At 55.6% G+C, this 12,480-nt stretch overlaps 1 protein-coding gene and 1 long non-coding RNA gene across 6 annotated transcripts in view; one reads left to right on the top strand and one right to left on the bottom strand.

The window, feature by feature from the left end:
• NFIC (nuclear factor I C) overlaps window positions 1–9,017 on the top strand; it is a 67,323-nt gene extending 58,306 nt beyond the window's left edge. For all 5 annotated transcript variants that reach the window (XM_033134707.1, XM_033134705.1, XM_033134708.1 and 2 more), the window contains one exon: window positions 2,820–9,017. Coding sequence is in view for 3 of the 5 variants with exons in the window: in XM_033134705.1 (XP_032990596.1) it covers window positions 2,820–2,837 (18 nt within the window). In the remaining 2 variants the exon portion in view is untranslated. The remainder of the gene's footprint in view (window positions 1–2,819) is intronic.
• Window positions 9,018–10,508: 1,491 nt separating this feature from the next.
• LOC117038324 (uncharacterized) lies at window positions 10,509–12,413 on the bottom strand. Its single transcript, XR_004425657.1, has 2 exons — window positions 12,206–12,413; window positions 10,509–11,649 (listed from the first exon to the last, which is right to left on the bottom strand). It is a non-coding gene; the product is annotated as an uncharacterized LOC117038324 (long non-coding RNA).
• Between the last annotated feature and the right edge of the window lie 67 nt (window positions 12,414–12,480).

Here is a 12,480-nt window from a genome sequence, read left to right as displayed (position 1 = left end):
TCATCCAGAAAGGGCACTGAAAGGCCAAGACCACTCTACACACCCTCCCGTGTCCCAAATATTAAGCATCTTGCCTTTCAGAGCCCCAGCTGGAATCCGGAGACTTCACTTGGTCAGGGTCACCCAGCAAGCTGAGGCAGCCCTAGGACTCCCCACTTTGTGTTTTGAGCCACCCACAGCCACCCTTTCTAAGTCCTGGAAGTATGGACGCCTCCGCCCCTCCAGAGCTCAAGAAACCAGGCGTTTCCTTCCCCCCACCGCCCCCACCCCACATGCCGCCCCATAGGAGACTGGGAATGTCCTGATTGTTTCAGAAACCAAAGCTAATAAAAACGACAGGGAGCACCCTGCCTGCTTAACCCTTCCCCAGACCCGTCTACCTCATCTCCATTATCAACCTCTGCAAGGTTGATCAGCCCCAAGCACATAACTTGGAAGGGGAGGGAAACTGAGGCAGGCAAGGACAGCACCTTTGCTTCCACATGTTTCACGTTGCCCCTCTTGGACGGAGTTGCTGGGGACCCAGAGAGAGTGGGATAGGGCTAGTGAAGCTCCGAGGTGGGGAGCCTCCAGGGTGCTGCCTGGGTGGGGAGAGGTTGGATCCCAGTGGCAAAGGCTGGCCAGGCAGAGAAGGATGAGGGTGCCCAGGCATGGGCTTGGCACTGACAAAGGCTGGAGGTGATGGAGAAATAGCTAGAATGTGGAAAACCTCAAACTCAGGCTTTGGCCAGGGACCATGGGAGCCATGGAAGGGTTTAGAGTGAGGGACACAACCAGGTCTGAGAACGGGAAAGAACTTTCTGGGACTGGTGTTGGGAGGGGCATGGGCATGGAAGGGAGGTGACAGATTAACGAGACTCCCAAGGGAGCCTGGGTTATGGGGGAGGCAAGGCCCCCAATATGGGTGAACAGGGAGGGCAGGTCTGGGGGGAACCCCATCGGCACTGTGTAGGCTGGACCGGGTCACTGGACTAAGGTCACCCTAGTGCCTGGGTCGGGTCAGCCCCCCACCCTGCAGAAGGGAGCAGGAGGAATCCGTTAGTGGGACCCAGCTCTCCTCTCAAATCCCCTGCACACAGGCCTCCAAGCTTCGGGGGCCTCTCATTTCTGGCCCAGTCAGCACTTCTGCCTCTGCCTGCATTATTCCCCGCAGCTTTGCTTTCCTCTGCCTCTCCTTGCCCCCACCTCTGCTCCCAGCCTGCAGTGGCTTCTCTCCGTCTCCATGCACCCTTCCGTCTCCTGCCTTCCCCCATATCAGTATCGCCCTCCCCTGATTGATGTCCTTTGAGGTCCCCTGGTCAATTACCCGTCTATGCCATAACCCCCCACTTCCCATCTGTCACCATCAATTCCATCAGTCCTGAGCCATCCATCACTTTGGCTCCCAAAGGGGGTTCCGGGGACTCTGACACCCTGCCCCCTCTCATGTGTGATGGGATATCTCTGGCTGAACATTTTACTACACCAGATGCTTTCTGCCCAAGAGCTCATCATGCCTGTTCAGCAGATGAGTAAACTGAGGGCCAGAAGGATTAAGTCACCATGTGCCCAAAGCCACATTGGTGGCTCCATCCAGGCCAGGGGGTTGCCAGAGCCTGGAACTCACCTCTGGTACTGCGCTGATTCAGTTTCCTCCTCAGATGAGGGGGAAGATAATTGAGTTGAGGATGCCCCCCACCAAACACGGGGGCCAGAGCCTGGCAGCGGGCCTGGGAAGGGAGGAAGGAGGGAGGAAGGGCCGAGGGGAGGCCTGCCACCACTAGGGAGGGCCACGCCCAGCGTCTGTCTGGTTGCCAACGGAAACCAGACATGAGGTAATGGCCAAGATGAACTTGAACTTGGCTGGAGGTGGGGGGCTCAGAGCCACAGCGACTGGGATGGTCCAGCAACTGCAGGGCAACCTGGTTGGAGGGGGTACAGTTGATTTACAGCAGGGGTGGGGGGCATCATGTAGTCCCCATGCCCACCCAAGACGAGCAGGTTGGATGCATTTCCAGGGGGAGGGTCTGTACAGCAGCTTCTCTGTGGAGACCAAGGCCTTCTGAGAGCTGTCTCGTGCAGTCCTGACCTCCCAACTGGGAGCTTCCATCTCCCCCTCTGCAAAGTGGGGGTCGTGACTCCCTGGAGGACCAGGCTAAGGGGTCAGCCCTGGGCAGGGGGAAAAGCAAGGACCGGAGGCTCTCAGTCCTGAGTGCACATTCTGGCTCTGCTTCTCCCATGATGGTGACCTCAGGCAAATTACTTGACTTCTCTGAGCCCAGTTTTCTCCACCACGAAACAGGGTGATCCATCCTTCACAGGGGTGCTGGGGGGGTCATTAAATGGGAGAATGTTTGTTTAATAAGAAAAGGAAACAGTCCTGGTCACAGTGCCTCAGTAAGATTCACTTGGAGGCAGAGCGAGACCACATCCGCCCCCAGCCCATTTTACACTCAGAGCAAGAGGCTCAGAGTTCCCGTTGCCAGATTCAGCAAACAAAACTACAAGATGCTCAGGTAGATTTGAATTCCAGATAATAAAGGATTAATTCTTTTGTCTTTTTTAGTGTAAGTGTATCCCAAAAGTTGCACAGCATATACTTACACTAAAATGTTTGTAGGGAATTCAGATTTCACTGGGCGTCCTGTGTTTTATCCAGCAGCCCTGCTCAGGGGCGAAGTCACTTGCCTAGGGTCACCCAGCAGGTGATGACAGATCTGGGATGGGCGAGACAGGTAACTGGGAGGCGGGTGGGGCCGGTGTGGGTGTGGGCAGTGGCAGACCTGACCCTCGTTTCTCTCTTTCTCCCTTTCTCTGTGTATCCATGTTGGGCCGGCCAGTCCTGGTATCTGGGATAAGAAAGATTTCTGCCCACGCCTTGCTCCTTCGTCCCGGGGGGGGTCACACAGCCGGCCCCCGGCCCATGTTTTCGGTGGAAAGTTAGAGCAAGCAAGAACACCCCGCCAACTCCCAGCCGAAAAGACAAAACACACAGACACATACACACAGGAAGAAAAAAAGAAAAAAAAAGGCCAAAAAAAAGACAAATGAGAAAAAAAATCATAAAAATAAACCCACCCAAGCAAGAAGACAAAAGGTAAAGACGGCAATGCTTCAGACTCTCGGGACGCCACGGCTGGACCTGCCACCCCTCCGGAGAGGGCATGACAAAGTGACTATGTGGTGTGACAGTGCTGCGACAGGGGTCTCCCTAAGTTATTCATCTCTCGCTGCTGCTCTGGAAGGGCTGGCACCCACTCCCGCCTCCGCCCAGGACCAGGTGAGCGCAGCCTGGTGCCCGCGCCCAGGCCCCATGGGACAGGACACCCAGCAAGGCCACCTCTCCCAGCATCCCCACCGTCACCTGTGGCCTGGATGTCGGCTGGGCTTTCCACGCTGGTGTTTCCAAGCCGGTAGGCAGGCCCTGGAGGCCAGGGCGGGCAGGGACATGACAAGGGCAGAAGAGGGTTGTGGGAGACGCCAGGCATCACCAGGGCACAAGGACACGTGGCAGATTCTTTCTCAGGAGTGTCCTGCTGTCGGTTGTGGGACCTCCACACGCCCCAAAGTGTGCGGTGCTGGGCTGGCTCGGGACTCTGTCTTTCAGCTCCATGCCTGCCTGTTTGGGAGGAGAAGTCTCTATGCAATTGCCCCCCAGCCCCACCCCGCGGCATAGGAGGCCACCCCCCACCGCACCCTGCCTGCCGGCTCCACACCCCGGGGAGGGATCCACGTTGCACACACTGTAAGAAATGCACTTTTGGAGGAAGGGGCTGGGGGAGGCGGAGCGGAGAGACCCAGAGCTCCCCAAGAAAGGGTGTGGTCTGGAGTGTCCATCCACCGAACCCTAGGAGGGGAGGACTCCCCCCACCCCACTTAGCCAGTGGAGGTGGGGGGTAAGAGTGAGTGGATTAAAGTGCCTGATTCCCACCGCCTGCCCCCCTTTGTCCAGCTGAGCCACGAGTGGCTGTGGGCATCCCCATCCCCTCCCCCACAGCCTGGCCACCTCCAGTCGCTGACCCCTCATTGCTGTGCTCCCCTCAGAGCTAGAGAGATGGGACCCCCCAAGGGGCAGAGCTGGGTGTCTCCCAAGCATCCTGCTGTGCTGGGGCACAGGGGCACGGTCTGGGGAAGCCGGTGTGCGCCCCACGCCTCCTCTGCCAGTGCCTTACATCCTGGAGCGACACCCCCTCCCTGGTGCCTCTCAGCCCAAAGGGGGACCATGGTTTGCACTTTTATCTCACCCCCCAAGTGGGGCGCAGCCAGGGAGGTGCATTGCAGCTGGGCCTCCAGAAGGAGTAGAGTCCTCGTGATCCTGGATCATCTGGTCGAGGGTTCTGGTGGGAGGGGGGTTCCAGCACCTTTGGGACCCTTGCGGCTGCATAGGGGACCTCCCATCTGCTAAGCGTTTTCCGTTGAGCCGCTCCAAAAACACTAAGCTGGGGATACCGGGTGCCCCCCTACCCGGGCTCCCCAACCCCATCCCTGCCCTCACCCCGGGATGGCCATCAGGTGGGGGGCCTGAGAAGGGGTGTTAGGTGTTCTAGGGTCACCAAGCCCAAACACAAGGACCCCTCCTGGCCCATCCATCTGAGCCCCCACTGGCCGCCTCCATGCCTGGCGCTGGGGAATGTCTCCCCTACCACGACCCCACCCCGGGCCTCGGCCAAAGCCATTGCCCTGGGCAGGGCCTCCGCCTCATCTCCCAGCCTGGCCCTCCACTCCCTCTTGGTATCCCTCGGCCTGGCCAGCCTCCCCCCACCTCCAGAAACGGACTTTCCTCCCAAACCAGCCCAAGGGGCTTGCTTGGCAGACCCACTCAATCATAAACAGAAAGACCCAAGACCCTTCCCCACTGATCCCCCTCCCGTTGTCCAGAGGGGTTCAGGAACCCCTGGTCCTTCTGTCTGTCCCCAGGGTCCCTCCACCAGGTGTCCTTTGGGGACCAAAGCATGGGCCGCTCTTTGGGAGGGCAGGAGGGGTGGGTTGTGCAGCTGGGGTATCCAGAAGCTTCTCAGCCGGGAACCTTAGGGTACAGGTAGGCGGGGTAGGGGAGGGGGCTCCTGGCAGCCCCCAGCGACCTAACTTTGCATGGTGCTTAGTCGAGGACTCCTGTGACCTGGCTCCTGCCGTCAGCTCGCAGAGCCTGACACTGCATGGCAAATTATACCTGGCTCTAGCTCCCATCCCCAGCCCCCACCACTCCCCCTCCTCTTTAAACAAAAAAAAAAAAAAAAAAAAAAACCTTTAAAAAAAAGTCATGTTTCCTAATTTGCACGAAATTTTCTACCACATGATGTGCCTTGCCTTCCGAAAATAAGTATTACCTTTAAACAATATCAGCGCAAAGGTAGCTGCATGCCCTGCTCGTGTAGTTAAAAAGACAAAACAGTGACATGAAATAAAAAGTAAAAATGGAAAAGGGATGTATTTCTATTTGTAAAAAAAAAAAAGAATTTTTAAACAAAAATCCCATGCTAAAAAGCAATCCACAAAGCAATTGCCCCATGACCTGCCCCCACGGCCCGCGCCCCACCCTCCCCGGGCTCTGTCGCCATGGCTCTGCTGCATTGGGGGTTCTCCCTGGTGCTCCACCACCCCCAGCCCCACCCCTGGGCTCCAAGGGGTCATTTCCGAAGCCCCCGCCCATAGCAGCAGACAGACCTCAGGGGTGTGCCCTGGCCCCTGGGCCACAGGTCAGCCCCCCCAGACGCCACACATGCATGCAAGACCCGGGGCGGCCCCCCCATGGGGTGGCCACCTTGCCGACAGCCAAACTCCCCCCATCTTCTCATACAGGCTGGCGTCCCTCTGGCTCAGGGTCAAATTGCTTCCCCAGCCCCACCCTCAAAGATGTCCACTCTTCTGTGCAGCCCTCTCCTTCTTGCCAAAGGACCCAGTTGTCCCCCATCCTCAGAGACCGGCCTTGGGTGGCAGTTCTCTCCTGCCCTCTCCTTGCCTCCAACACCCAGTTCTATGTCTTCCAGCTCTGACTATGGAGGGTATCGGGTATGAAACAAACAAGAAAACCAAACTCGATATATGCAATATCTGTTTGTCTGAACCTGTAGGTGTAGCTCAGCCATCGAAGGCCTGGTTAGGGAGGCCAGTGAGGGGGCACCCTGTCATAGGCCTCTGCCCTGGTGGCTGGCCATGCTGTTGTCTTGTTTTTTGTTTTCTTGTTCTTTTTCTGTTTTTTTTTAATTCTTATTTCCTCTGCCTTCAACTCAACCAAAGGTGAGATAAAAGCAGATAGCGTGGTATCTGGGTGGGGAGGACCAAAGGGCTAGTGGGTTCTCCAGCCGAGGCCACTACCACCTGCGGCCCCCACTTTGACCCCCAGCACCTCCTGAGGGAACGCACCAGGCAGAGGATAGTCCCCATTCATTCGCCTGCCTGCTGTCCCCTCCCCAGACTTTAGAATTGTCTCCAGAGCAGGGTGGGACTTTGCCAAAAGGTCCCAGCTTTCATCCACCATCTTATGCTCACCCATATTTTCTTCCCAAAAGACCTCAGCAAGCCCCAGGAGACAGACAGAGAGCCCAGCTGGCCATGCTGCTGCCCTTGGGAACTGTCCCTTGGCCAGAGAGCCCAAGGCCATGTGTGTCAGTTTCCATGTGGCTGATATCTGGTTCTTATTCTCCCTGCCCCCCAGGGAAGTGGGGAGCAGCCAGTGGCAGAGGGCTTCCCTACCGGGACCCGTCCCCAAGGGCTTTGCTGGGACCCTCTTGTCCCTCCATGACCTGCACCCCACCTTGCCACCCTCCCTTGCCCCAGCTGTGTGATCTCACTCATCAGTAGTGCTGTGGGCACATCCTTCCCCGCCAGTGCGTTATCCCGGGGTTCTTCCCATTTCTCAGAAAAGCAGCAGGATCCCCGTTAGGCAAAATTCCCAGGCCCCTCACTACAGGCAGAATAAGGCAGAAAGACCAGGAACCAGATCCCTGACCCAACTTTGTAGTGGGGGTTCATGCCCCGAGGTGGGAATGGGGGACAGGGTGTCGGGTTTGTGTTTTTTGTGGATTTTTTTTTTTTACATATATGAAACTGACATCTCAAACCCCATCCCCTCCCAAGCCTGCCATCACCCACCACTCATCGTCCATCCCCTCCCATACAAAGCCCCCCAACCTGACCCTGGGGTCCAGCTCATGCTGTGGAAAAGAATAGAGAGGCCTCCCAAATATATACAGATTGCCCCCATCCCTTTCTTGGATGAGAGCACTAGATACCAGGGTGAAGAGAGAGGTGCAAAGAGACCCAGCCCTATCTGACTGGGAACAGGGGCATCCAGGGTCCCCCATGCCCAGGTCTGGAATCCAAGTTCTGGCCCAGTTCGGAGTTGCACCCTGAGCTAGACAATCAGACCCAAAAAGAAACCCAAAGGAGACTCGGGGGGCTGTGGCAGCTCCCCAAGCAGCAGACAATTCCAGCCTGAGACCCATGCATCCCCCTCCCTGCTCCAGAACCTTCTGTCTGTTCCCAGAGACAGTAGTTCCAGGGGCAGGCAGACTTGACTGGACAGTGGCCAGTTAGGACCCCAGGGCCAGGAGCAACCATGCAGCCCCCCCCCCCCCCGCCGCGAAGAGACAGCACACGGACCCCCTCCCCACTCCGGCTTCTCCAATGGTACTTTGACATCCAGTGTAGGGCTATACTATACATATATATATATATAATTTTGGAATTTTTTTTCTTGTAATACAGATTATACAGTGGCTACTTTTTTATTTTGGCCTGGATTCTCTCTCTGAGACCCTGATTTTTACTTGCTTTCTGGAGGGTGTTGAGAGAGAGGTCCCAGAGATCCATCCTCAAATCTAGCTTCCTCCGCTCCTCCTCTCTCCCCATTTCTGCGCCTTTGGACACTTTCTGAGAGTCCCACCTCCAAAAGATACAGCCTCCCCCATCCGTTCATCCCTAAACATTTCAGAATGTGTGGGGTCCGAGCTGGCCCCGAGGCCCCCCGACCCTGCCCCCAGGCAGGGACACAAACCCAAAGCGATACCAGCAGGACTTGTTGCCAGTGATACCAAAACAGACTTCCCAAGCAGTGCCTCACATGTCTGCTGGTGTGGTTTTGGGGTTCTCCTCCCCTGCTCCCCGGGGGGGCCCTAGGCCTCAGGAAGGAGGAGGTGGGATCCAACAGGAATAGGGCTGGGGGAGGGGAAAAAAGTCATATCCCCCAAGCTATCACCCTCCCAACTGCCCTCTATTCACTGGCTAGAAGAGGACCCACTGGAAAAGGGAGGGGAGCTTCCCAGTCCCCCTCCAGTTGGGAATCCTCAAAGCCCACTCCCAAGATGCTTTGACACTTCTATCTGTTGATCCTCCCATCTTGGGTGCCAGCCAGGCCCCCCCTCCCCAAAACCAAAGCCCCATTCAAGTCCAGGGGTCCTGGCCCCTGCCGCTAGGTTTCTGCCTCCCCCTCCCCCGAGGACCCCACACTGGGGAAAGATAAGCAATGTCCAAAGGACAGGGCACATAGTGTGGGGGGACAACGGAGGAGGGAGAGAGAACCATTTTCCTCTGAACTTCCTTCCTTCTTTCCTTCCTTTCTTCCTTCCTATTTTTGGTGGTGTTGCTGTTCATTTTCTTTTCCCTCTGAGATATTTTTTGAGGTTGGTTTTTTTTTTTTCTCATTTTGTATTTTACTGATATTACCAGGATAGTTTACTCTATTTCTCGCTTTCTGCTTGCCTCACACACCGGGTAACACAGACACACACACCCCATGCTCGTGAACCCAAGCCTGGAAAAGGTTCAGGCTGGGTCTGCCGCCCACCTCGTCCTCCTTCTCCTCCTCCTCCTCCTCCCCGTGTGGGGACAGGATGGAGGTTAGGGGACATCTGGGTAGATCTGGGCCCAGCCTTCTCCCTCTCCGGCTCACCCACCCTGCTCCCGCACTTCATACTCCCATCATAACCTGTATATTACGCAGTCATTTCGGTTTCCGTGGACGCGCCTAAGTACCATTTACAGAAAGTGACTGGCTGTTATTATTTTGTTTGTTTCCCTATGCAAAAAAAAAAAAAAAAAGAAAAAGAAAAAGGGGGGATTCCATAAAAGATTCAATAAAAGGCAAAAAAAAAAAGAAAAATGTATAAAAATTAAACAAGCTATGCTTCGACTCTTTCTGGCTGTCTTGGGTCCTTCTTTTTGTGTTCGGTGCCGGCTGTTCTGTGTTCTGTGCCAAGGTGAAGAAGCTGGAGGGGCAGGTGGCCACAGGAAACAGGCTGACCCCAATACTCTGGTTGAGCTGGCAGGTGTTCTGAGACCTTTAGCTCAAATGGCCCCAGGGGACATTCCACAATGTCTGGGGACATCTGTGGGGTTTTATGACTGGGGAAAGCTACTGGCATCATGTTGTGGGGGCAGAATTGATGCTGCTTCTCACCCCACAGTGCCCAGGACGGCCCCACACAGAGAACAAATGTCCCACCCCAAATGTCAGCAATGCTGAGAGGGAGACACCTGCTTTATTTTATTTTTTTATTGGGGAATATCGGGGAACAGTGTGTTTTTCCAGGACCCATCAGCTCCAAGTCGTTTTCAGTCTAGTTGTGGAGGGCACAGCTCAGCTCCAAGGCAAGTCATTTTTCAATCTAGTTGTGGAGGGCGCAGCTCACTGGCCTATGTGGGAATCGAACCCGTGACCTCGGTGTTATGAGCACTGCGCTCTACCAACTGAGCCAACTGCCCGCCAGAGACACCTGCTTTAGATGGCGACTTTGGGTGAGCTCTGGGTCCAGGCCCTTCCCCCACACCCCTCCCCAATGCCCCTGATGGCTCCAATCCTTCCCACTCCAAAGATGGGCCCTTGCTCCTTCCCGCAGCCTCTATGTTCTGGCGCCCCCTTGTGGCCAAACGGGGGACCTGGACCAAGAAACCAGGTTCTGGGCGGAGAGGTGAGCTGGTGGCCCCCACCCGCCTCCGCCCGCAAGCCCACGGTCCCGACCCTCACTGTAGCCAGAATGGGGGACACTCGTAGGAGCTGCTTTTGCGGAGTGAGGAGCTCAGCTGGGGTCAGGTGCTCAGCCGAAGAGGGCTTAGGTGTGGTTGGGGGAGGGCTCAGTGGGGTCGGAGCTAAGTCGGGTTGGGGGAGTCAATCTGGCCTTTGATCTCGAGGAAAGCCTCAGTGTTTTTCAGCCATTGGCCCCTAGGATGAAGCAATTCTTTGCTTTGAGGTGCTGCCCCAGCACTGCAGGATGTTTGCCATTCCTGGGTCCCCACTAAATGCCATAAAAGGGGGCTTGCTTGCGACAACCCAAAAGACGCCCCCCTAAATTTCCCAGACTCCCCCTAGCGGGGAAGTGCCGCCGGAACAGCCCCTTCTCCCTTCCCTCCTCTCCCCAGCACCCCACCCACCGGGAACCCCCAGACTGAGCACAGAAGAGAGGAGGCAGGAAATTCCTGCACTCCCAGAGGTGCGATCTGAAAACACACCCCCTAACCTTCAGAATCTCCCTAGTCTGTGGGGGGGAGGTTCATTCGCTCTGCCCAATCTTAATTTCAGCATAACAAAAAGCTGACATTTATTAATGCTTTTTGGGTTCTGTGCTCAGGATTTTTGTAGACATCATTGCATTTAATCCTCATGAAGACTTCTGAAAGAATAGTTATTTTCTTCCCTTTTTACAGAACAAGACACAGGCACAGAGAGGTTAAGTTACTTGTCCCAGGCCACACAGCAAGAAAGTTGGGATTCCAACTCGTTCTCTGCGGAGCCACCACCAGGCATGCAGGACAGGAAGAGTGGGGTGATGATGCTGTGCACCCCACATCCAGCTCCTGAGTGTTATAACGTCCAGGACAGGGCCCTGAAACTCAGCATACAGTGGGAGGGGCCCTCATCTCCCAGGGAACAGCGTGGTGCTGAGCCTGCTCAAAGTTCAAGTTCAGGAGCAGCAAAAGGGAGGTTGCACGAGGAGTGTTGGCTCTGCCCCGGGCCCTGCAGACTGGCAGGACTGTTTGCACGGTTTCTCCCCACCTTCCCTCTTGCCTGTGAAAAGGGGGCTTGAGCAAGATGTGGTGGGGATTCCCCCAGCTCCCATGTGACAGAGACACATACCGAGGCCAGGAAAGGGGCTGGCCTATGGACTCGTTGGAGCAGGACCTTGAAAGATTTTGGAGGTAGGAGAGCAGGAGAAGAGCTGGATTCTATGGTGAATCCCAAAGGGCAGCAGAAAGGTGGGAAAAGAAATCAGGCAGTGGGTTAAGAAGATGGCTGCAGCGCAGATTGGGTAGAGATATGAGATGGTGGGGGTGTCGGGGATGTGATGAGCTCCTCATCCAGGGGTGCCTGCCCGCTGAGCTTGAGAATTACCAGATGGAGACCAAGCTTTGGAAGGGGGTGTGTAATGCCTAGGAAACATGCAAACAGCCCTCTAGGAGGGACTTGGGGTTTGTCCTGGGCCTTCTTCGTTCAGGGACACTCCACCCTGGTGGAGTCATTTCACGCCCCAGGACCAGGTCTTTGCATCTAGGGTGCAGAGCAGGTATTGGTGCATCCTGGGTGCTGCCTGGAGGAGGTGAGCGGGAAGCCCTCATGAGGAGCTCATCTTTCTTGCATGGTTTGGAGGCTCCTCTTTCTCCTCCAGCTCCAGCCCCCAGTCACCCTCTTCTTCCTTTTCCTCCTTTCTCACAGTCTCTTCTTCCTTCTCTTTATTACTGTGGAGACAAGAAGGGCCCAGATAACCCAATTTAGTAAGGACTTAGAATGTTCCAGAACCTCTAAGTCCTGCACCCTTGTTCCCATTGTCCAAAAAGGGATACTGAGACTCAGACAGGTGAGGACACTTGCCCAATTTGAACAGGAAGGAAGTGCTGGAGCCCAGGCTCTGAGTTACATGAGCCCAAACCATGCTCTTAACATCTGGTCTCTCTGGCTTCCCAGGTCTCAAAATGGGGGCAAGTAGATGGGCAGAGAGATGGGTGCACAGGTAAATGAGTGGATAGGTGGACAGATGAACAGATGGACTGCGAATAAATGGTGGGAAGGTGGATGGATGGGTGGATGGACAGACAGAGGGATGGATGATGGAGGGACAGAGGAGGGAGAGAGGAGGAGAGGGACAGTGGATGGCTGGAAGGAGAGAGGGTTGGATGGGTGGATAGATAAATGGATGGATAAGTGGATGTGAATGAAAGGGGAGGTGATAAAGACTACAGATCCTATATGAAGCACATACAAGTGTAGGGGTGGGGTTCTCTGTGAGAAAGCCACCTCATTTGGTGAATAGGTAGTCAGGAGGGAAGTCAGCAAGATTATGAGACCCTGTTGATTCTGAATCAAAAAATGAATTACCCCTTCCCCCCCTACTCAGAGGAGTCTGAGAGGACAGGGACTTACGAGAGGGTAGGGACCAGTGGAGAGAGGGGCTCTGAGAGGGGCAGAGCTCAGAGGGGAGAGGGAGAGGCTTGGAGAGAATGAGGCCCACCTGTCTCGAGACTCACTGCACCAGATGGCGTAGACCACGGTGAGGACGAAGATGAGGAAGA

This window comes from Rhinolophus ferrumequinum, chromosome 18, assembly GCF_004115265.2.
Source record: "Rhinolophus ferrumequinum isolate MPI-CBG mRhiFer1 chromosome 18, mRhiFer1_v1.p, whole genome shotgun sequence".
Classification (NCBI taxonomy): Eukaryota; Metazoa; Chordata; class Mammalia; order Chiroptera; family Rhinolophidae; genus Rhinolophus; species Rhinolophus ferrumequinum.
Note: the sequence above shows the minus strand (reverse complement) of the source record. Positions and strands in the feature narration are given on the sequence as shown.